This window comes from Hyla sarda, chromosome 4 (assembly GCF_029499605.1).
Source record: "Hyla sarda isolate aHylSar1 chromosome 4, aHylSar1.hap1, whole genome shotgun sequence".
Lineage (NCBI taxonomy): Eukaryota > Metazoa > Chordata > Amphibia > Anura > Hylidae > Hyla > Hyla sarda.
The window spans coordinates 198,204,235-198,228,577 of record NC_079192.1 but is presented as its reverse complement, the minus strand read 5'-3'; the positions used below and the strand labels follow the sequence as shown (position 1 = coordinate 198,228,577).

The 24,343-nt window shown below is 43.2% G+C and overlaps 1 protein-coding gene across 7 annotated transcripts in view; it reads right to left on the bottom strand.

Moving 5' to 3' along the window:
• Positions 1-24,343, bottom strand: part of PFKFB3 (6-phosphofructo-2-kinase/fructose-2,6-biphosphatase 3) — a 96,858-nt gene that overhangs the window by 15,576 nt on the left and 56,939 nt on the right. For 2 of the 7 annotated variants that reach the window (XM_056573238.1, XM_056573234.1), the window contains exon 1: positions 5,985-6,467. The exons of 1 other annotated variant lie outside the window; for it this stretch is intronic. Coding sequence is in view for 3 of the 6 variants with exons in the window: in XM_056573234.1 (XP_056429209.1) it covers positions 5,985-6,063 (79 nt within the window). In the remaining 3 variants the exon portion in view is untranslated. Of the gene's footprint in view, positions 1-2,608; positions 2,631-5,984; positions 6,468-24,343 lie in introns of those variants that run through there. 4 more of the 7 variants (XM_056573236.1, XM_056573233.1, XM_056573235.1 and 1 more) reach the window with 4 other exon arrangements.

Sequence of the window (24,343 nt, the reverse complement as noted above, 5' to 3'; positions counted from 1 at the left end):
CTGACTCACTGGTTATTTGTTTACAGGCTCCCTACACCTCACTTCTCTGCCCCAAGGGACACAGCTGTCACAAAGCCATCTCTCCAGGCCAATTTCCAAATCTCCATTCCCATTCATTGCACCTGAACTATGTGCTTTTCTCCATTTCACCAGAGCTGGACCAGAAGACTAGTCAAGAACCAAATGAAACATGATAGCTATAGCTGCATATCTAAAAAGCTGCTTCATCTGTGTAGATATAGCAAACGGCAGTGCAAGAGTACACACATTTTATTCCATATTGCCGAGGTTTTGTGATGCCATTCTTGGCCTCCCGGTTTTTCCGTGGATCAGTTGGCCATTGAGCACACTGTTCTTCTCTCAACCATGTTCACTACCCTTACAAGTAAATGCTTTTCTGTTACAGTCTTATATTTTTTTTTCCTGCATTCCACTAACTGGATTCAAATTATTTTACTGCAATACTGCAAATTAAAAGGTACCTTTCATCAAAAAAACTTTGGATATATTATAGATTAATGTATGCAGAATATCTTTCTAATAGCATGTTATTTAAAAATATGCTTCTTTCTATTTAATTTTCCACTTTGAAAAAAATGACCACTAGAGGTCTCCCTACCAGTCCTGGCCCTGACCAGCCCTTTTTTTTTTTTTTTATAGATTTCAGACTCATGCTGGAGTCCTAAATCTCAGACTGCAGCTGGGACAGAGACAAGCTCAGCTGGCAGCTCTGAATCTTCTCCTCTCTGTTTACAACTGCATGTGCAGAGAGAAGAAAGATCGGAGCTCAGATAGTAAAATGAATGAGTGAATGCAGCAAGGCAGAGTCAGGAGTATGCTCTGCTGTGCTATGGGTACAATGCTAGCTCCGGCCTGTATAATTGACAGGCATGGAGCAGTGCTGAGCTTGTCTGTGTCCCGGCTGCAGTCTGAGATCTATAAAAAGGGCTTGCGGCCAGGACTGGTAGTGAGACCTCTAGTGGTAATTTTTTCATTAAAAAGCATATTTTTTAATAACATGCAATTGGAAAGTTATTCTGCATACATTAATCTATAATATATCAAAAGTTTTTTTGATGAACGGTACCGATTAAATACAGAATAGAATACCCCATGATGCATGACAAAACTACATTCTGAGCAATAGACTGGTGGTAACAATAAGTGCAGGTGTCAACATAGCTGTTTATGCATCTAGGACAGTGTTTCCCAACCAGGGTGCCTCCAGCTGTTGCAAAACTAAAACTCCCAGCATGCCCGGACAGCCAACGGCTGTCCGGGCATGCTGGGAGTTGTAGTTTTGCAATAGCTGGAGGCACCCTGGTTGGGAAACACTGTCCTAGGATATGTTAAAACTAGCTTATCTCTAGCAAACCCAGAAGAGACTGGCAGTGGGCTGACTGTCCAATGCCTCCAGATTCCTCTGCCTTTTAAAACAGAAAAAAAAAACAAACGCTTGCATCAAACAGAACAAGCTGGCACACTCCGTCACGAGACCAGCGGAGGGGTGCAAAGAGGAGAAATATCCGAAACAGCAATTTATACAGGTAAACTATGCAGACTGGGATAGCCAGGGTTAATGGAGAACAAAGAACAGAAGACACTACAGCAGGTCACTATGTGCATTTTAATGGGAACCGAAACAGCAAACACATTGAACTACTGTTGGCAAACGAGGCCTGTAACCATAGTAACTATATCGTAAAATAAAAACCTGGATGAAGCAAAGGACCTCAGACAAAAGCCGGAAATCCAGTCTAGCTTGAAAGTTAGTCTAAGAGACGAATGTTAATCTTAAATAAGCCTCCGCAGAGGGCACAGAGTAAACTTCTTTTAGCTCTATAATCCGGACATCATGTCTACCTGTCTTATCCCACATCACTCAACTACACGTGACGCGGGATTAGTAAACTGTCTCGCAGCGTAAGACTTTCTTCACTTATTCGCCTGCATAATGTTGAATATTGGCAAATCTATTCTTTATATATAAATAGGGCAACATAAATACTGGGCATGTTTGTTTATTTATTTATTTGTTTGTTTGTTTATTTGTTCATTTGTTTATTTTTCAATTCATTTCATCATTTCCATATTCTCTCTGTATATCAAACCTTCTCAAAATTCTTCCCTTTTACTTTTGGGCTGGAATCAGCAGCTGGAGAGCCACATGTTGGGGGAGGGGAGGGGTACTGATGTAAGGGATTCGCAAACCTCTATGAATTTTAGGAGCCACTTCATCAATGTTCAATGCTCTGGCATCAGGCATTTGAAAGAGAAAGGGAATAATAAAAGACAATTCAAAATTTTTAGATGGCAGCGCCAAACTTCTAGGAGAATCAGCTAGCCAGCTACTTGGGATTTGTCGCGCTTTGTTTTAACCCCCTCTTGCCAGGGGGGGGGGGGGAATCATGTCTTGTTCTAAAGCACTGGTATGGGAACCAAACGTATAAAGGCAGCGTTACCTAACCTTGTGGCTTTCCAACTGAGGCAAAACTACAAATCCCACCATGTCCAGACAGCTGCGTGATAGGAATTGTAGTTTTGCAAGAGCTGTAGAGCACTGGTATGAAGAATAAAATTGTACTATCACTCACCTTACCAGTCGTACCAATAGGGTTGTGTTACAAAGAAGATTGGAAACTGGAGAAGATGGCTGTCTGCCAGTAATGATTTATTTGCATAAGCAAAAGTGGTTCCTATGTGTCTTCACATACTGGAGCCATGCACCCCACTGTATCTCAGTGCACAGTCAGTATATACTCTCCCATGCATAGTAGAGTTAGTCTATCTTCTCCTAAGCACAATATATCAGTAATAGTCAGTCTATCCTCTCCCATGAACCTTTGGGTTCACACCACATTTTGCAATACAGTTTCCTATAAGGTTTTTGATAAATAAATGGATTCCTCAAAATCTAACTAAACTGTATCAAAACATTTGCACAAAATTTTAATCAGTATACGGTTTGAAAAATGATGTCCGATTGCATCAGTTTTTTCAAGAAGAAAAAAAACTATACGTTTTTAACTTTTCATTCCATTATGAATAAAGTTTCACTTGTTTGATTGAAATTCCAAGAAAAAAACTGTGCAAAGTCAAAAGCCGCACGGTGAAAACCGGATGGAACCGTATGCACAGAGAGTCAATGCATACGGTTTTTAATACAGCTTTGTACGGTTTTCAAATTGAAAACGTATACGGGGACTGTATTGCAAAATGTGGTGTGAACCGAGGTGTACAGATTCCGTATATATTCTCCCATTTGACTCCGGTCGGCTCATTGAAATTAATTATATACGGGCCGCATACGGCAGGGATACGGGAGCGCCCGGTTTTAGCTCCCTCAGCCGTATGCAGGCACGTATGGCTGAAAACGTGATGTTAACCCAGCCTTATATAGAGTCAGGCTATCCTCTCCTATGCACAATATATCAGAATACATGCTCTCCCATGCACAGTAGATCAGTAATATAGTCAGTCTATCCTCTCCCATGCACAGTAGATCAGTAATACAGTCAGTCTATCCTCTCCCATGCACAGTAGATCAGTAATATACAGGGTCAGTCTATCCTGTCCCATGCACAGTAGATCAGTAATACACAGTCAGTCTATCCTCTCCCATGCACAGTAGATCAGTAATACAGTCAGTCTATCCTCTCCCATGCACAGTAGATCAGTAATACAGTCAGTCTATCCTCTCCCATGCACAGTAGATCAGTAACACAGAGTCAGTCTATCCTCTCCCTTGCACAGTAGATCAGTAATACAGTCAATACACCCTCTCCCATGCACAGTAGATCAGTAATACAGAGTCAGTCTATCCTCTCCCATGCACAGTAGATCAGTAATACAGTCAGTCTATCCTCTCCCATGCACAGTAGATCAGTAATACAGAGTGAGTCTATCCTCTCCCATGCACAGTAGATCAGTAATACAGTCAGTCTATCCTCTCCCATGCACAGTAGATCAGTAATACAGAGTGAGTCTATCCTCTCCCATGCACAGTAGATCAGTAATACAGTCAGTCTATCCTCTCCCATGCACAGTAGATCAGTAATACAGAGTGAGTCTATCCTCTCCCATGCACAGTAGATCAGTAATACAGAGTCAGTCTATCCTCTCCCTTGCACAGTAGATCAGTAATAGTGTTGCTCGCGAATATTCGCAATTCGAATTTTATTCGCGAATTCGCGAATATAGCGCTATATATTCGTAATTACGAATATTCGTTTTTTTTTTTTCACAGTAAAAATCACAGTGATCACCCCTCTCTGCTTCCAGCTTATGTGGTGTAAGAAGGCTCTAATACTACTGTGTGAGACTGGTGTGCGAATTTTCGCATATGCTAATTTTCGCATATGCTAATTTCGCTTATGTTAATTTTTGATATGCAAATTTCCGCATATGTTTATTTTCGCACACGCGAATATTCGCATATTCGAAAATAAAATGAGAATATTACGAATATGCGAATATTCGCGAATATGACGAATATTCGTCCATATATTCGCGAATATTCGCAAATTCGAATATGGCCTATGCCGCTCAACACTAATCAGTAATACAGTCAGTCTATCCTCTCCCATGCACAGTAGATCAGTAATACAGTCAGTCTATCCTCTCCCATGCACAGTAGATCAGTAATACAGTCAGTCTATCCTCTCCCATGCACAGTAGATCAGTAATACAGTCAGTCTATCCTCTCCCATGCACAGTAGATCAGTAATACAGTCAGTCTATCCTCTCCCATGCACAGTAGATCAGTAATATACAGGGTCAGTCTATCCTGTCCCATGCACAGTAGATCAGTAATATACAGTCAGTCTATCCTCTCCCATGCACAGTAGATCAGTAATATACAGTCAGTCTATCCTCTCCCATGCACAGTAGATCAGTAATACAGTCAGTCTATCCTCTCCCATGCACAGTAGATCAGTAATACAGAGTGAGTCTATCCTCTCCCATGCACAGTAGATCAGTAATACAGTCAGTCTATCCTCTCCCATGCACAGTAGATCAGTAATACAGAGTGAGTCTATCCTCTCCCATGCACAGTAGATCAGTAATACAGAGTCAGTCTATCCTCTCCCATGCACAGTAGATCAGTAATACAGTCAATACACCCTCTCCCATGCACAGTAGATCAGTAATACAGAGGCAGTCTATCCTCTCCCATGCACAGTAGATCAGTAATATACAGGGTCAGTCTATCCTCTCCCATGCACAGTAGATCAGTAATACAGTCAGTCTATCCTCTCCCATGCACAGTAGATCAGTAATACAGTCAGTCTATCCTGTCCCATGAACAGTAGATCAGTAATATACAGGGTCAGTCTATCCTCTCCCATGCACAGTAGATCAGTAATATACAGGGTCAGTCTATCCTCTCCCATGCACAGTAGATCAGTAATATACAGGGTCAGTCTATCCTCTCCCATGCACAGTAGATCAGTAATATACAGGGTCAGTCTATCCTCTCCCATGCACAGTAGATCAGTAATATACAGGGTCAGTCTATCCTCTCCCATGCACAGTAGATCAGTAATACAGAGTGAGTCTATCCTCTCCCATGCACAGTAGATCAGTAATACAGTCAATACACCCTCTCCCATGAACGGATGAGTACTGTCCAGCCCTGACACAGGGGCACAATGGATGATCCAGGAATACTACTGATCATCTTCCAATGCAGGGAAAGGAATCCCTGAGTCATCAGCTGATGTATGATGCTCACACCCCCTCCCCCATGATCCTCACTACGTGCACCATCCATCACCCCCTATGCCACCCACATCGCAGACACTGGGATCCCCGGGAAAATGGCAAGGCACCAGGCTGCACTACATGTACAAGCACCACGGCGGATGTATGGAGCACAAGGGGAATCCTTATGACAATGCACTAGAGCCCGATCCCAGCCCGACCCCCACAGCATACGTGCCAGCACCACCCCCCAGCACCATGCGACACCCCGGGCATCTTACCGTTGATGGGCACCTGGGGGATCTCATCCCTGGGCAGCCAGATCTTCTTGATCCTGTTTTGCATAAGCTCCATAGGCATAGCAGCGATATCGTTCCGGTGCCGCTAGGATATACAGTCTATAGTCTACACGTCCGGGAAACGGGGGGCGCGTCCGGCAATGCTCCGACTACAAGGGAGCAGACATCGCCCACGAGAAGTGATAATCCTGGGGGAAAGCTGTGCTGTAGCCGGTCTCTTCTATGCTGACTATACACTGACTATTGCTCTATCGCGTCTCCTCTCTCATCTGAACGAATCCCAATCTGTGCGAGCTGTAAAAAAAAAAAAAACCCGGCCGGCAAAAAAAAAAAAGCAACGTGACTCCCCTGACGTCACCGAAAAATCCCCTCCCCTCTCACCTGTTCCTCTTTGCCGCCACCTAGTGCTCACACAGCCCAACTACAACGATCTCAACTACAGCTGACGGCACGTACGATTTAACCCCTCACTGACTGGATTACAACTACTGTATAAATACTTTCTTGCATTGAAGATCCATTTATTTTCAGATTCAGTTTTATTTATTGTTATACTGTCCCAAACTGTCCTAAGCATTATTGTAAAGGGCTGCGGAATTTGTTGACGCTATATAAATAAATATACATTTATTAAGGATTATATATATAGATATATATATATATATATATATATATATATATATATATATATATAGTGCATATATACTAGTGGTCTCCAAACTGTGGACCTCCAGGTGATGCAAAACGATAACTCCCAGCATGCCCGGACAGCCAGCGGCTGTCCGGGCATGCTGGGAGTTGTCGTTTTGCAACATCTGAAGGTGCACAGTTTGGAGACCACTGGTAAATACTATTAGATCTATTGTCACTGTGGTCCTGATGCGACTACAGTGGTTTTTTGTCAGTAGTCGCAAGTTGGTTTTATATATATATATATATATATATATATATATATATATATATATATATACATATATTTATATATTATTATTATTACTATTAATCTTAATTTTTTTTATTTTTTTGTATAATAAATCACAGGCAGGTCGTATCTTTTGATCATGCCAGGTTGTCTTCCATTGACATATAGATCCCCACACTATATATTGAAATGAATATATAGAAGTGGAGAAGAATAAATAGCTCCCTCTGTATTCCCGGTCGGGCTTTGACTTCTCACAGACTAGGGATCATAAAGTGGAGGAGGGTGACAGATCCTGAAGTTTTCTAGAGAACTTCATAGGAATATTATACGTGACCCAACATCTCCCTGGGTAAATCCACTTCCAGCCGCAGTGCTATAGCCATGGATGGAGAATCCCCAGATCCCTTCCTGCAGAATTGAAACATTGCAATTTCTATTGCTGATTGTTCTCTTATTTATTTATATTTATTTATTTACTAGCTGAATACCCGGCATTTCCCGGTTTTTCCTTCCTAATCCTTGTTGGGGAGGAAAATCAATAAAGAAGGAAGCTTTTGACTTCATATCCCGTCCTCATATATTGTTGTCATATCCGAACCCCATATCCTGTCCTCATATCCCAACCTCCTATCCCGACCTCCTATCCAGTCCTCCTATCCCATCCTCCTATATTGTTGTCATATCGTAATCCCATATCCCGTCCTCATATCCCGTCATCATATCTCAACCCCATATCCTTACCTCCTATCCTGTCCTGATATGTGAACCTCCTATCCCCTCCTTCTATCCCGTCCTCATATCCCGACCTCCTATCCCCTCCTTCTATCCCGTCCTCATATCCCGACCTCCTATCTCAACCTCATATCCGACTCATCCCGACCTCATATCTCGATATTTATTTATTCATATTTGTATGTATGTTTATTTATTAAGTGATGCACAGGTTCCATCTCCTTTATACATTGTGGTCAGGTAGTTATTGAAATAAGGGTGTGTTCACACCATGATTTTACTTTACGGTTTCGGCATACAGTTTCATAAAAAAAAAGGTATGCAAACGTAAAGAAAACCGTGCCCATAGACTTCCCATTCAAAACCATATGCACCATATTGTATACGGTTGTCTCCGTTTTTCAAACCATACGGTTTTGTACTCTTTTTTTTTCCGGACAGAAAACTGTAGCCTACCACGGTTTTTGGTCCAGGTGAAAAACTGTATTAAACTGTATGCATTTTTTTAAAACATGGGAGTCAATGGGAACCATACAGAACCGTATGTGCGTACGGTTTCATACGGTTTTTGGCTTTGCTCAGTTTTTTTTCTTGGAATTTCAATCAAACAAGTAAAACTTTATTCATAATGGAGTGAAAAGTTAAAAACGTATACATTTTTTTCTTAAAAAACGGATGCAACCGGACATCATTTTTCAAACCGTATATAGTTTTCAACCGTTTACAGATAAAAAAAATTGTACACACGTTTTGATACAGTGTAGTCAGGTTTTGAGGAATCCGTTTTTTTAATCAAAAACCTGATACAGGAACTGTATTGCAAAAACATGGTGTGAACCCAGCCTAAGAAAAGTTTCATAAGGTTACAGTCCATCTTCCCTGGTGTTATACTTCCCTGCAATGCTCAGCAGGAGAATGCCTCCCAGGGGGTACAGAAAGCTGCTGTTGGGGAGGATGGGCAGGCTCCTGGGCAGCCAGTGCTCTCCATCACGTCCCTCACGTTTCCCCATGCTGAGTGAGAGCTGCCTCCTCCCCACCCCCTCACACTGGCAGTCTGACTCATTCAGCATCCTGACCTCACACCACAGCCTGTGAACAAAGATGCACAGGGAACCCTCCCAGTCTCCTCCATTCTGCCTTTAGAGGAGTGAAGATCTCATTAGAATTCTTCTCATGTATAACTTCCTATTTCCACCTGTGGAAGTCACCTGTAATGCAATGCATGCACACTCAGCATGGCAGGACACAAAAGGAAAGGCTCTTCCTCTAAGGCTGGGTTCACAACACGTTTTTGCAATACAGTTCCCGAATACATTTTAAATGTGAAAACCGTACGGAATGTATTGTGAAAAACGTACGGAAAGTTCCGTACGGAACGTATGCATTGACTCTCCAATTAAATCCGTATGCCAAAAGATCAGGTTGTGTCCATTTTGCATCCTGTGCGGTTTTGTCAGCTTTTTTCCCGTACCCAAAACTGTAGCCTACCACGGCTTTTGGTCTGGGTGAAAAACCGTATTGAAACATATATATATATATATATATTTATTTTTAACATTCGAGTCAATGGGAACTGTACAGAACCATATTTGCGTACGGTTTCATCCAGTTTTCACTTTAGATTTTTGACTTTGCACAGTTTATTTCTTGCAATTTCAATCAAACAAGTGAAACTTTATTCATAATGGAATGAAAAGTTAAAAACGTATAGGTTTTTTCTTCTTGAAAAACGGATGAAACCGGACATCATTTTTCAAACCGTATACGGATTCAAATTTGCACACACGTTTTGATACAGTTTAGTCAGGTTTTGAGGAATCCGTTTTTAATAAACCTGATACGGGAACTGTATTGCAAAAACGTGGTGTGAACCTGGCCTTAACAGACAATGGGGGAGATTTATCAAAACCTGTCCAGAGGAAAAGTTGCTGAGTTTCTCATAGCAACCAATCAGATCGCTTCTTTCTTTTTGCAGAAGCCTTGTTAAGAATGAAAGAAGCAATTTGATTGGCTGCTATGGGCAACTCAGCAACTTTTCTTCTGGTCAGGTTTTGATAAATCTCCCCCAATAGCTGCCACTCTGCATGCAGTTCTGCCCAGATCATCAGATACTGTATACATAGGCAGGGACCCACTCTTATCATTGTCATGTTTGCTCAGCCCCTGGTCAGAATATCAAACAAAAAATCCTACACAAAAAGTCAGATTTGCAACAGATTATCTGTTATTTGTGTCTGAACATGACCAATATCTTAGAAGACGGTCGGACAAATCGCATTGTTGGTTTTGGGTGATGTCTATCGTGCCTAAGCCCAGCTCCAGACTGATATTTATTCAGTGTCCCCATTTACACTGCCCAGTAAAGTGCTCATTCTCAGCAGCCAATAATGGGGGCAGGGATGTAATAAATAAAAAGCAGCAGAATTCTGGCACAAATTGTAGCCAAAAAGTATAGTATATGGCTTATGCCAGAGTTCTTAATTTTTTGTAAGACAAGTTTTGCTTTTTAATGGCTCCCTATATTTTACCAAACAATGTATTGTGAAACAAACAAAAAAAAATGTGTGGTGTGTAACATTCTTCCCCGTCTGACTTATGATGTTATAGTACAGGAAGGGGTATGTGTAACCAACTTATACTGTATGTCTGATTCATGATGTTATAGTACAGGAAGGGGTTATTGCTGTGCTATATTTTTTTGGAATAAAACACTGGTGTCAATTTGGTCAGCTAAGAGTTGGATGTTGGGGGAAAAAATACATAATTTTTCATGCTTAAATTTACCATGTGCCAATTTTATTACACAACACTTCAACACTGATCAGTTTGGCATAGTTTCTGCCTGTCGCATCGAGCAGTGTACCTGTCGTCAACAACATTTTTTTATATAATGTAGATAATACCATTATATGTTTATTTGTAATATACATTGGTTAGTAAATGTGTATATTTTTATCCCTACAGCTATTGCATGTGTGTCTCTATGAGGAGTCCAAATACAGGAAGTGAGGGTGGACAAACAGGGCTCTGTACACTGAGGACAAGCAGGGCTCTGTACACTGAATACAAGCAGGGCTCTGTGCACTGAGGACAAGCAGGGCTCTGTACACTAAGGACAAGCAGGGCTCTGTGCACTGAGGACAAGCAGGGCTATGTACAGTGAGGACAAACAGGGCTCTGTACACTGAGGACAAGCAGGGCTCTGCACACTGAGGACAAGCAGGGCTCTGCACACTGAGGACAAGCAGGGCTCTGTGCACTGAGGACAAGCAGGGCTCTGTGCACTGAGGACAAGCAGGGCTCTTTACAATGAGGACAAGCAGGGCTCTGTGCACTGAGGACATGCAGGGCTCTGTACACTGAGGACAAGCAGGGCTCTGTACACTGAGGACAAGCAGGGCTCTACACACTGAGGGCAAGCAGGGCTCTACACACTGAGGGCAAGCAGGGCTCTGTGCAGTGAGGACAAGCAGGGCTCTGTACAGTGAGGACAAACAGGGCTCTGTACACTGAGGGCAAGCAGGGCTCTGCACACTGAGGACAAGCAGGGCTCTGCACACTGAGGACAAGCAGGGCTCTGTACACTAAGGACAAGCAGGGCTCTGTGCAGTGAGGACAAGCAGGGCTCTGCACACTGAGGACAAGCAGGGCTCTGTGCACTGAGGACAAGCAGGGCTCTTTACAATGAGGACAAGCAGGGCTCTGTACACTGAGGACAAGCAGGGCTCTGTACACTGAGGACAAGCAGGGCTCTGTACACAGAGGACAATCAGGACTCTGCACTGAGGACAAGCAGGGCTCTGTACAGTGAGGACAAGCAGGGTTCTATACACTGAGGACAAGCAGGGCTCTGTACACTGATGACAAGGAGGGCTCTGGACACTGAGGACAAGCAGGGCTCTGTACACATAGGGCTCTGTGCACTGAGGACAAGCAGGGCTCTGTACACTGAAGACAAGCAGGGCTCTGTACACTGAGGACAAGCAAGGCTCTGTGCACTGAGGACATGCAGGGCTCTCTACACTGAGGAAAACCAGGGTTCTGTACACTGAGGACAAGCAGGGCTCTGTACACTGAGGACAAGAAGGGCTCTGCACACTGAGGGCATGCAGGGCTCTGTGCAGTGAGGACAAGCAGGGCTCTGTACAGTGAGGACAAACAGGGCTCTGTACACTGAGGGCAAGCAGGGCTCTGCACACTGATGACAAGCAGGGCTCTGCACACTGAGGACAAGCAGGGCTCTGTACACTAAGGACAAGCAGGGCTCTGTGCAGTGAGGACAAGCAGGGCTCTGCACACTGAGGACAAGCAGGGCTCTGTGCACTCAGGACAAGCAGGGCTCTTTACAATGAGGACAAGCAGGGCTCTGTACACAGGACAAGCAGGGCTCTGTACACTGAGGACAAGCAGGGCTCTGTACACTGAGGACAATCAGGACTCTGCACTGAGGACAAGCAGGGCTCTGTACACTGAGGACAAGCAGGGTTCTATACACTGAGGACAAGCAGGGCTCTGTACACTGATGACAAGCAGGGCTCTGGACACTGAGGACAAGCAGGCCTCTGTACACTGAGGACAAGCAGGGCTATGTACACTGAGGACAAGCAGGGCCCTGTACACCGAGGAAAAGCAGGGCTCTATACACTGAGGATAAGCAGGGCTCTGTACACGCAGGGTTCTGTGCACTGAGGACAAGCAGGGCTCTGTACACATAGGGCTCTGTGCACTGAGGACAAGCAGGGCTCTGTACACTGAGGACAAGCAGGGCTCTGTACACTGAGGACAAGCAGGGCTCTGTACACTCAGGACAAGCAGGGCTCTGTGCAGTGATGACAAGCAGGGCTCTGTACACTGAGGACAAGCAGGGCTCACACAGAAGGATGATTGACAAGCCAGAAGCCTGCACAGAGCCCGGCTTGTCCCGCCCTCACTTCCTGTATTTGGTCTCTTTATAGAGACACATAGCTGCAGGGACAGCATTTTTTCACCCAAAAATATACACAATTTTAACCAATGTATATTACAAATATACATATAATGGTATTATCTACATTATATAAAATGTTTTTCGTTGATGACAGATACACATTAAGGACAGAATTAAATGGGCTGTCCAGTGAAAACTAAATTATAAGTGTCTGATCATGGGGGGGGGGGGGGGCAACTGCTGTGAACCCCCACAATCTCCAGAACAGGCTTGAGTGGCGGCTGCAGACACTATGCCATCCATTTATTTCTATTGAAGCACTGGAGATGTCTGAGTGCTGTACTCAAGAATCTTTAGTGCTTCTATAGAAATGACTGGAGCATGCTTTGTGTGCAGCACGCGCTCTGGCTGAAGGCTGTGCCCCGTTCTGGAGATTGCGGGGGTCCCAGCGGGCTGTGGATAGGGAATAAGTTATTTTTCAGTGGACCACCACTTTAAGAACCCCCCCCCCCCCCCCACACACACACACACACACACACACACTTTGTTCAGAAATGTTACTACGCAGCTTTAATATATCTAATGGCATAGGCTCATTGGTATTGAATTGTTATGCAATGTGACTACATAAAAAATGAAAAATAAATAAACTACATTGTATAAGAAATGTAATAATCGCTGCTGTTTCAGCAGTTAGGTGTAGAGCCAATGCCTCCAGTATAATCCAAGGCTAGGACTCCATGTGACTTTTTCCGTGACACCAGGTTGCACGGTCAAAGGTCAGCATGTCACCTGCCTAGTCTACATGAATGGAGTGTTGTTACAACACACAAGTGGCCACTTGCAGGGTGCAATGCAACCCCATTTTCTTAAAGGGGTACTCCAGTGGAATTTTTTTTTCTTTTTAATCAACTGTTGCCAGGAAGTTAAACATATTTGTAAATTACTTCTATTAAAAAATCTTTACCCTTCCAGTACTTTTTAGCTGCTGTATGCTAAAGAGGAAATTCTTTTATTTTTTAATTTCTTTTTTGTCTTAGCCACACTGCTCTCTGCTGACACCTGATGCCTGTATCAGGAACTGTCCATAGCAGGAGAAAATCCCCATTGCAAACCTATGCTGCTCTGGACAGTTCCTGACATGGACAGAGGTGTCAGCAGAGAGCACTGTGGACCAGACAAAAAAGAAATTCAAAAATAAAAGAATTTCCTCTGTAGCATACAGCTGCTAAAAAGTACTGGAAGGGTAAAGATTTTTTAATAGAAGTCATTTACAAATCTGTTTAACTTTCTGGCACCAGTTGATTAAAAAAAATATGTTTTCCACCGGAGTACCCCTTTAAATAGGCTTGTTTGTCGGCTGATCGCATGCCTTTTTGACCTAATAGGACAGTGGTCTCCAAACTGTGGACCTCCAGATGTTGCAAAACCACAACTCTCATCATGCTGGGAGTTGTAGTTTGGCAACAGCTAGAGGTCCTCAGTTTGGGGGCGATTGTAATAAGCATTTTCGGCCAACGAATAACAGAAGTGCTTAGGCTAAGTTTCCACTTGGTTTTGGGGCGGGGGGGGGGACGCCCATAAAAACACCAATTCTGCTGCATGGGATTTTTTCGCCCGAAAAACACTGTGGCCAGATGTTATCTGTGAATCAATGAGAAATCGCTAAATTCTTTTTCCACTTTGGGTTTTTCAGTTTGGCGTTTTTTAAATATTTTTGGCAGTTTTTCATTCTTTTTTGGCATTTTTGAGCTCCTTGGGGTTTTACAAAGTCGCAACATGTTGAGCCTATGGTATTTTTTTCCCTGAAATCGTGACGTTTTACTCCCATAGAAGTCTGTGGGAGTAAAAAAAAAAACAAGAAAAATGACATGTGGGTTTTAACTTTAGGCTGTCCGGGCATGCTGGGAGTTGTAGTTTTGCAACAGCTGGAGACACATTTTTGGAAAACACTGGCTTAGACCCTGGTTTGGCTTGTAGGTGATAGTCTTCTTTATTCTGGGAAGGAGATCAGATTTGCATAATCTACTCAAACATTACTGAAGTCAATGGCCTTTGTTATTCAAGAATGTTCCCGTAGTTCACTTGTATAGAATACAATTGTTCTCTGGCATAAAACCACTTTTTTTATTTTTATTTTTTGCTGTGATTGAAATCAATTTTAAAAATACTTTTACGAGTTTCAATAAAATCCAGGGCAATATTAACAAAATCTAAATAATACCATATTAAGGCTTACTAAAACCAGGGACCTGGCCTTTATACATATTAATTCTAGTATTCATTATAAATTATAAAAATAAAAAAAGGCATTCTTCTGTAGAAATGGTTGGGGCATTGCAGTGCATAATACGGTTCGATTACATTGCATTTTGACAATCATTTCAATCTATACATTTTATATGTAGAAATATTTCTGTACACTATATCTAACACTGAATTATATGGCCAAATTGAAATGCAATGTGGCCTCTTTATTATTTCATTTTTGCTGTTCACTAACATTCACTATTTGCCTCACCACTATAAAACATACCTTACAATACAGCAATTTGGGTAAAGTAGGCTTAAAGGGGTACTCCGGTGTGAAACAATATTTTTTAAATAAACTGGTGCCGAAAAGTTAATAGATTTGTAAATTACTTCTATTTTAAAATCTTAATCCTTCCAGTACTTAGCTGCTGTATGCTCCAGAGGAAGTTATGTAGTTCTTTTCTGTCTGATCACAGTGCTCTCTGCTGACACCTCTGTTAATGTCAGGAACTGTCCAAAGTAGGAACAAATCACCATAGATAACCTCTCCTGTTCTGGACAGTTCCTGACACCGACGGAGGTGTCAGCAGAGAGCACTGTGGTCAGACAGAAAAGAACTACAACTTCCTCTGTAGTATACAGCAGCTGATAAGTACTGGAAGGATTAAGACTTTTAAATAGAAATAATTTGCAAATCTGTTTAACTTTCTAGCACCAGTTGATAAAAAAAAAAACTGGTGTACCCATTTAAACTTGATCTGCCTTAACCTGGACCAGAAGTGTCCCAATTCTGTTATTGAAATGACACTTTGCTGGTTCCCGACAAGAGCTGTACCAGTACAGCCATGCCAGCTGGCAAATATGAATGTTAATGACCTTCTCATAAATGCTAGACTGCAGCTGAGGGGATGTAGAACTGGAAAGCTCCGGAGCCATGGCTCAGTGCCAGTGTCCTACTAAAAATCCATGACTATGAGTATATTACTCCACTTCAGTATGTAAAGGATATAAGCAAACTGAGGGCAAAAGAATTAAGTGCTTTTGCTTGCCATCTCTTATAAAATATTTGGTGAAAACTGGTCACAAATTAGCAAGGATTATTACTAGAGCGCCCCCAATGGCCACTAATTGTAGGATGAAAACAGGTGATCAGGTTGCGTTGCAGTTAGCGGCATGTAGTAATTGCTTTTGAAATGCTGCTGTTAACCTGTCTTTCTATGCTTGACAGTTGTTTCTATGTATTAGGGTGTATTTAGATTCAATTATATGAAACTTGCTCAATACTTTCATTTGCATCTTCTGTGTCTGCTTAAATAATGCCTCAACTACACACGGTTCAGCAGAAACAATGATGATGCGGTCAAGATCTGCATGTAAATGCGCACAAAAACCTGCAGCCAACTGCAGAATCAACAGCATAGATGCTAAAACGCACAATCATATAGCAATAAAATCCTTCTATTATTTACAGTATGATAGGAAACTAGCATGATATGGTTACAAACCGCAATGCAACTGCAATGCAACCTTACCATGTGGATACACCTATACACGTATGACTTCATGTTTCATGCATAGGGATTGAACCACATGATCAGGTTGGGTTAAATACCTCCTGATTGCTAAAAGGCAACAACTAGCAAGTATAAAACAAAAAAAACAAAAAACGCACTTATTTGAAAAATGGGATCCTGGGGTTTGGCTGTGAGGAATCCCACAATCACAATAATGGGGGTATGGAGTTCCCGTGTCAAAATGGAGTTACAGTTGAGAATGCACACTGCCCTCCATTCAAGCAGTGAGACTACCAAAGATCTCGGCCATGATCTTCTGCACCACAGAGTTTGCATGGAGTGTCAGTGCGCATGCTCTATCTCCACTCTAATCCAGAAACCTCGGATCACAATCCCACAATTACAGCTTTAAAGGAAAAAAACAGCACAATACTGCATGGGTAAAAATACACTAAATGGTCATGGGTATAAACAAACAGATGTAAGTAAAAAGCTTTGAATGCATTATGGCTCATTTGAGAGTGCCACTTTGATGTACCATTGATTTATAGCCCTATGAAACATAATTATTCCCTTTGGAGTCAGCTTTATAATTTATTCATAGGTCATTCATGGGTCAGTGTTTAGGATCATTTTCAGGGACACTTTGCTAATGCTCCAATACTCAAGACTCCAATCCTGAAAACCACATTGTTACGCCGAGCGCTCCGGGTCCCCGCTCCTCCCCGGAGCGCTCACGGCGGGCTCTGGTGAACACCAGTAGCCTCTTAGAATCGGTCCACCAGCACGGTCCACGCCAATCCCTCGCTGACACAGTGGATCCACAACCTGTAAGCCGAATCGTGACAGTAGATCCGGCCATGGATCCCGCTGAGGTGCCGCTGCCAAGTCTCGCTGACCTTACCACGGTGGTCGCTCAGCAATCGCAGCAAATTGCCCAACAAGGACAGCAGCTGTCGCAGTTGACCGCCACGTTACAGCAACTTCTGCCTCTGCTACAGCAGCAACCATCTCCTCCGCCAGCTCCTGCACCTCCTCCGCAGCGAGTGGCCGCTCCTAGCCTCCGCTTGTCCCTGCTGGACAAATTTGATGGGGACTCTAGACTCTGCCGTGGATTTCTGTCTCAATGTTCCCTGCATATGGAGATGTTGTCGGACTTGTTTCCTACAGAACGGTCTAAGGTGGCGTTCGTAGTGAGCCTTCTTTCAGGAAAGGCCTTGTCTTGGGCCACACCACTCTGGGACCGCAATGATCCTGCCACAGCCACAGTCCAGTCCTTCTTCGCTGAAGTCCGCAGTGTCTTCGAGGAACCAGCCCGAGCTTCTTCTGCCGAGACTGCCCTGCTGAACCTGGTCCAGGGTAATTCTTCAGTGGGCGAGTACGCCATCCAATTTCGTACTCTTGCTTCCGAATTATCATGGAATAACGAGGCTCTCTGCGCGACCTTTAAAAAAGGCCTATCCAGTAGCATCAAGGATGTGCTGGCCGCACGAGAAATTGCCTACCTGCAAGAACTTATCCATTTGGCCACCCGCATTGACATGCGTTTTTCTGAGAGACATCAGGAGCTCCGCCAGGAAAAAGACTTAGATCTCTGGGCACCTCTCCCACAGTATCCGTTGCAATCTGCGCCTGTGCCTCCCGCCGAGGAGGCCATGCAAGTGGATCGGTCTCGCCTGACCCAGGAAGAGAGGAATCGCTGTAGGGAAGAAAATCTTTGTCTGTACTGTGCCAGTACCGAGCATTTCTTGGTGGATTGCCCTATTCGTCCTCCACGTCTGGGAAACGCACGCACGCACCCAGCTCACGTGGGTGTGGCGTCTCTTGGTTCTAAGTCTGCTTCTCCACGTCTCACGGTGCCCGTGCGGATTTCTCCTTCTGCCAACTCCTCCCTCTCAGCCGTGGCCTGCTTGGACTCTGGTGCCTCTGGGAATTTCATTTTGGATTCTTTGGTGAATACATTCTGCATCCCGGTGACCCGTCTCGTCAAGCCGCTCTACATTTCCGCGGTCAACGGAGTTAGATTGGATTGCACCGTGCGTTACCGCACAAAACCCCTCTTAATGTGCATTGGACCCCACCACGAAAGGATTGAATTTTTCGTCCTTCCCAACTGCACCTCTGAGGTCCTCCTCGGTCTGCCATGGCTCCAGCTTCATTCTCCCACCCTTGACTGGACCACCGGGGAGATCAAGAACTGGGACTCTGCTTGCCACAAGAAATGCCTCTCCCCCCTCCCAGTCCCGTCAGGCAAGCCTCAGTGCCTCCTCATGGCCCCCGTCCTGGTGTCACCCTGCCCCGTGCCAAGCTTCACCCTCTGCCCTCCCTCCCCATTCCCACTCCTGCTGTACGGCCTGCCTTTGAGGAAACCCTTCAATCACTCCCGGTGTCCTCATCCCATGGGAAGCAGTTACCGGACAAAGAAAGGGGGAGACCTAAGGGGGGGGGTACTGTTACGCCGAGCGCTCCGGGTCCCCGCTCCTCCCCGGAGCGCTCACGGCGTCTCTCTCCCTGCAGCGCCCCGGTCAGTCCCGCTGACCGGGAGCGCTGCACTGACATGGCCGCCGGGGATGCGATTCGCACAGCGGGACGCGCCCGCTCGCGAATCGCATCCCAAGTCACTTACCCGTCCCGGTCCCCGGCTGTCATCTGCTGCCGCGCGCGGCTCCGCTCTTTAGGGCGTGCGCGCGCCAGCTCTCTGAGACTTAAAGGGCCAGCGCACCAATGATTGGTGCCTGGCCCAATTAGCTTAATTGGCTTCCACCTGCTCCCTTGCTATATCACATCACTTCCCCTGCACTCCCTTGCCGGATCTTGTTGCCTTGTGCCATTGAAAGCGTTTAGTGTTGTCCAAAGCCTGTGTTACCTGAACTCCTACTATCCATCTTGACTACGAACCTTGCCGCCTGCCCCGACCTTCTGCTACGTCTGCCCTTGCCTCTGCCTAGTCCTTCTGTCCCACGCCTTCTCAGCAGTCAGCGAGGTTGAGCCGTTGCTAGTGGATACGACCTGGTTGCTACTGCCGCAGCAAGACCATCCCGCTTTGCGGCGGGCTCTGGTGAACACCAGTAGCCTCTTAGAACCGGTCCACCAGCACGGTCCACGCCAATCCCTCGCTGACACAGTGGATCCACAACCTGTAAGCCGAATCGTGACACACATGATCAGGTTGCATTAAATCTAAATACGCCCTATTTCCTAAATAGCAACAACTGGCAAGTATAAAAGAAAAAAACACACTGCTGCGACCAACTGCAACGTAATACATCTGCCACTCAACACAACCACAATACAACCCGATCTTGTGGTTTCACCCTAGAACTGAATATCTGAATAACTGCTTATTAAAAGGCCATATTTACCACTCTTTAGTAATCCTGTCTCCGTAAAAGGAAATAGAAAAGTTATTAAAATGTCACATATACCCTATAAAAGTACCACTAAAAGCTTTAACTTTTCCAACAAAAAACAAGCCCTCACACAGCTCCACTGTTCAAAAGATAAAAATAAAAGTTACACCCCTCAGAATATATATATTATTATACTATACTATAAATATAATAAAACATTAAAATGTATGTAAATGAAAATTAGTAATCGCCATAATCATGTCAATCTACAAAATAAAGTTAACATGTCATTTATACTGAATGGACAATGACATTAAAAAAACTAAATTAAAAGCACCTTAGAATAGTATCAATGAGTACATAAATTTGCCACCCCAAATCTCTGCAACTTTTTATAATACTGACAGAATATCCTAACTAGAAGGAGACCCCAAAATTGATTATGTGCTCCTGCATGTCTGAGGCCTGTGTTTGAGGCTCTAAGGCCACATGGGATATTTCTAAAAGTTTTACAATTAGGGGAATAAATATTCTGTGTTACAGAAAAAAAGGGACCTAAATTGAATAGCTGAAAAAAGGAATCTAATTTGATTCTACTTTGCTATTCTGTGAAACACCTAAAGGGTTACTATACATCCTAAATGTCATTTTGAATGCTTTGAGGGGTGCAGTTTTTTAAATGGGGTCATTTATTTGGATTTGTAACATATTGTCCCCTCAAATCCACTTTACAACTGAACTGATGTCTAGAAACATCTGATATTGAAATTCTCTTTAAAATTTTTAAAATTGCTACAAAACTCCTAAGCCTTCTAACATCCTAAACAAGTAAAAGGACATTCAACAAATGATGCCAACATAAAGTAGGCATATTGCAAATGTGAATCAGTAACTCATTTATGTGGCATGACTATCTTTCTTACAAGCGGAGAATTTCAAATTAAGAAAAATGTTTTATTTTTTTTTCAAATTTTTTACCTAATTTTGAAGTTTTTCCACAAAAAAGCTGAATGTATTGACAAAAATTTACCACTAACTTTCAGTACAATGTATCACGGAAATTTTTTCTCAGGATGACTCTGATACGTTAAAATGCCCCAAAGTTATTAGCACATAAAGGAAGGCAGATCAGGTTTGAAGAATGAGCCTTGGTTGGCCCGGTCCTGAAGGTTTGAGGAGTGTCAGGACCCACTCCCTGGTAAGAGTTCAGGATTAAGGACTTATCTGAAACAATACTCCATTCCATACCATACACAGCATTTTTTTTCACTGTTGCTGCTATATTTTTCTTTTTGACTAAAACAAAATTGAGTATTGGAGTCTTAAGTATTGGAGCATTAGCAAAGTGTCCCTGAAAATGCATAAAACATTGACCCATCAATGGCCCATCGATAAATGATAAAGCTGACTCCATAGGGAATTAATGTGTTTCCATAGACTTATACATCAATGGTGCATCAAAGTGGCACTCTCAAATGAGCCATACTGCATTCAATACTTTTTACTTACATTTGTTTGTCAATATCCATGACAATTTAGTGTATTTTACCCATGCAGTTTTGTATTATTTTGCTATGATTGTGATCAGAGGTTTCTGGAATAGAGTATGTGCACTGACACTGCATTCCAACTCTATGGTGCAAAAGATGATGGCCGAGATCAATGTTTAAATGGAGTGACAGTGTGCATTCTCAACTGTAGCTCCATTTAGACATGGGTGTATATATCTTTGTTATCACCGCACATGAAAATGTAAAAAAAAAAAATGATATTATTAATCCTGCATGATGATCAATAATAAGCAAGAATTAATACTAAATGCAAGAATTATTTTTGGTCACATCCAATACCAGAAAAAGAAATGTATGAAAAGCAATCAAAGTACCAACCACTCAAAAATTGTATTGAAAGAACTACTGATTATGGTGCAAAAGGTGAAGGGTGAAGTTTAAAAAAAAGTACAATTGGTCCCACATAAAACTAGACAATAGGGTAAGGATACCGCTCGATTCTAACCTCCATGCTGTAAACCGGTAGGGTGGCGTTCCCTTCCACGTGTAGACAGTAGACAATAGAAAGCGTCCAGCACCAAGAGGCAGGTAAAATCGTGCTTTATTGGCGGTACAAAAAGTAACAAACAGCATACATGGAGCGTAGTGCACTACGTAGTGCACTACGCTCCATGTATGCTGTTTGTTACTTTTTGTACCTCCAATAAAGCACGATTTTACCTGCCTCTTGGTGCTGGACGCTTTCTATTGTCTACCACATAAAACTAGCTCTCATGTGGCTCCAAAAAAAAAAGAAAGAGTTATGGCTCTTAGAAGGTGAGGAGTAACAAACATGTCAAAAATTACTGATGGGGAAGAGGGGTTAAAGGAGAAGTGTTGTGGAAAAAAAAATTACCCCTATCCCCCTATAGGGGATAAGTTTTAGATTACGGGGGGTTGGAACCCCTGGGGCACCCGCAATCTCCTGTATGGTGCCCCTGCTCTCCTCCACAGTGGCACATCACCATGCCCTCCCCAAGTGGGGGGCCACCACGCCCCCTCCATATAGCTCTATGGGAGAGCTGTTTGTCTATCTTCGGCTCTCCCATGGACATTTATGGAGGGGGCATGGTGGCCCCCGCTTTGGGTGGGGGTTGTGATGCGCTGCTGTGGAGGAGAGCTGGGGATACATACAGGAGATCCAGGGGGGCAGCGGTCGGACACCCTGCGAGTAAAACTCGGGGGATACGTTTTTTCCACAACACTTCTCCTTTAAAAACTGGTCCTATATCTTATTAAGGACCTACTGCAAAAAATGCACCAAAGTCCAACCGATATCAACCAATGAAGAGTAAATTGTGATCAGAGGAATAAATACTATTGACAATAAGACCAATTAACATATATGTAATCAACGAGAAGGGGGACAACCAGAAAAAGAAGGATGTATTATGAAATTTATACCAGATCATTTATAGTGCAGTCAAATGTAAAAGACATAGTTAAGTCAATAAATAATGCAGCATCTGGACCCCCTGAACAATTACAGAGTAAAACACATGTGTATACAAAGCAGTAGGTGGTAAATAAAATAAAGGTCTGAGCCCCCCCCGCTCCCCCATGTGTATCAGTGCCTCTTTTGTGCTATCCTCAAATGGACTTTTTTCAGAAGAATACACATTCTTACAAAGTCTTAATTGGTAAGGATGTTGATGTATATTGGTAGAATCCTGTGTGCTTATATGTTGCTATACAATAAAGTGCTAAAAGTCTAAAGTGGTAGAAGATATATGGATCAAACTGCCCTAAATGACTAGTTTAGGCTATGTTCACCTACTATTATGGTCAGTATTTTGGCAGCGGTGCAAATCTTTCCATTATAATTTTTCTCTTTGTTAGTTAAAAATCCTGACTACAATCCTGGTCATAATATTATGTGTGAACACAACCTCATTTAGTTTGACTTTAAAGGGGAGCTCCGTTACATTATATCTTATCCCCTATCCATAGGATAGGCGATAAGTGTCTGATCGTGGGGGGTCTGATCGCTGGGACCCCCCATGATCTCCTGTATGGTGCCCTGGCTCTCCCCCCCTTGCACGGAGCGACCTCCACTTACTGTCGCACGAAGCAGTGGTCAACACGCTCCCTTCATGTATCTCTATAGAAGAGGCGGAGATACCCGTAATCCGGCACTTATACTATCTCTGTAGATAGGGGGATAATATTTAATGTATCGAAGTTCCCCTACAACTGCGTCTCAAGTTCACTGAAGGACTTTTGGCCCTAGTAAGTACTTTATCAAAAATCTAAATTTTTGCCAATGAAAACACTGAAAGCACCTGAGGAAAAGCACATGAGCACCAAAGTACCTTTAACTTTCCAAATCTTATGTACACACTTAGACCTGCACATCCAGGGATCACAGTTATCAGAGAAAAGGAGAGTGTGTCACAAGGTTCCCTGGCAACTAATTCTTTCTATACAAAGCAATCTAGGCACAACAGGAAACGAAGAGACACGGAGATCTTAACTTTGACACCTTAAACATTCCTCCCAGACCCCTGAAAGGAGATCTAACAGTCAATTCATCAATGTGCTAATTACAATGGGGGAGGGGTGTCCAGTAGGAAGTGGGATAACATACAGTTTGTGCTCAGTAAATATTTATCTTTTCCCCATGTAAAGATGACGAGATAAGCGTCCATTATCATTAACGACCTGGTCTAATCCAGTCTCATCTAGTCAATAATGGCTGTATTTATACCATACACCTACCTAGGTGATATAAAGCCACACATCATGGATTCAGGGGCCATGGGATCTGCATATCCCTAAACCAACCCATAAAATATACATTGTTAACACAGCAATGAGACAAGGTAAACTGGCACCTAGGCATACTTGCCAAAACCTCCCATACCTACAGTATAAGCATGCTCACGTGATCTTAGCAGAGCGTGGGGATACAAATAGATACACTAACCCTTATCTGTGTTTTATTTATCCACAATAAATGTTCTGTATACAAAAAACATTGGCCCTGATTTACTAAGAGTGGAGTTTTCTTTGTGGGTTTACATCCCTACAAGTATTTTTCCATGGTATTTACTAAGGTTAACCTATATTTTGCACCTTTCCCTATGTTTT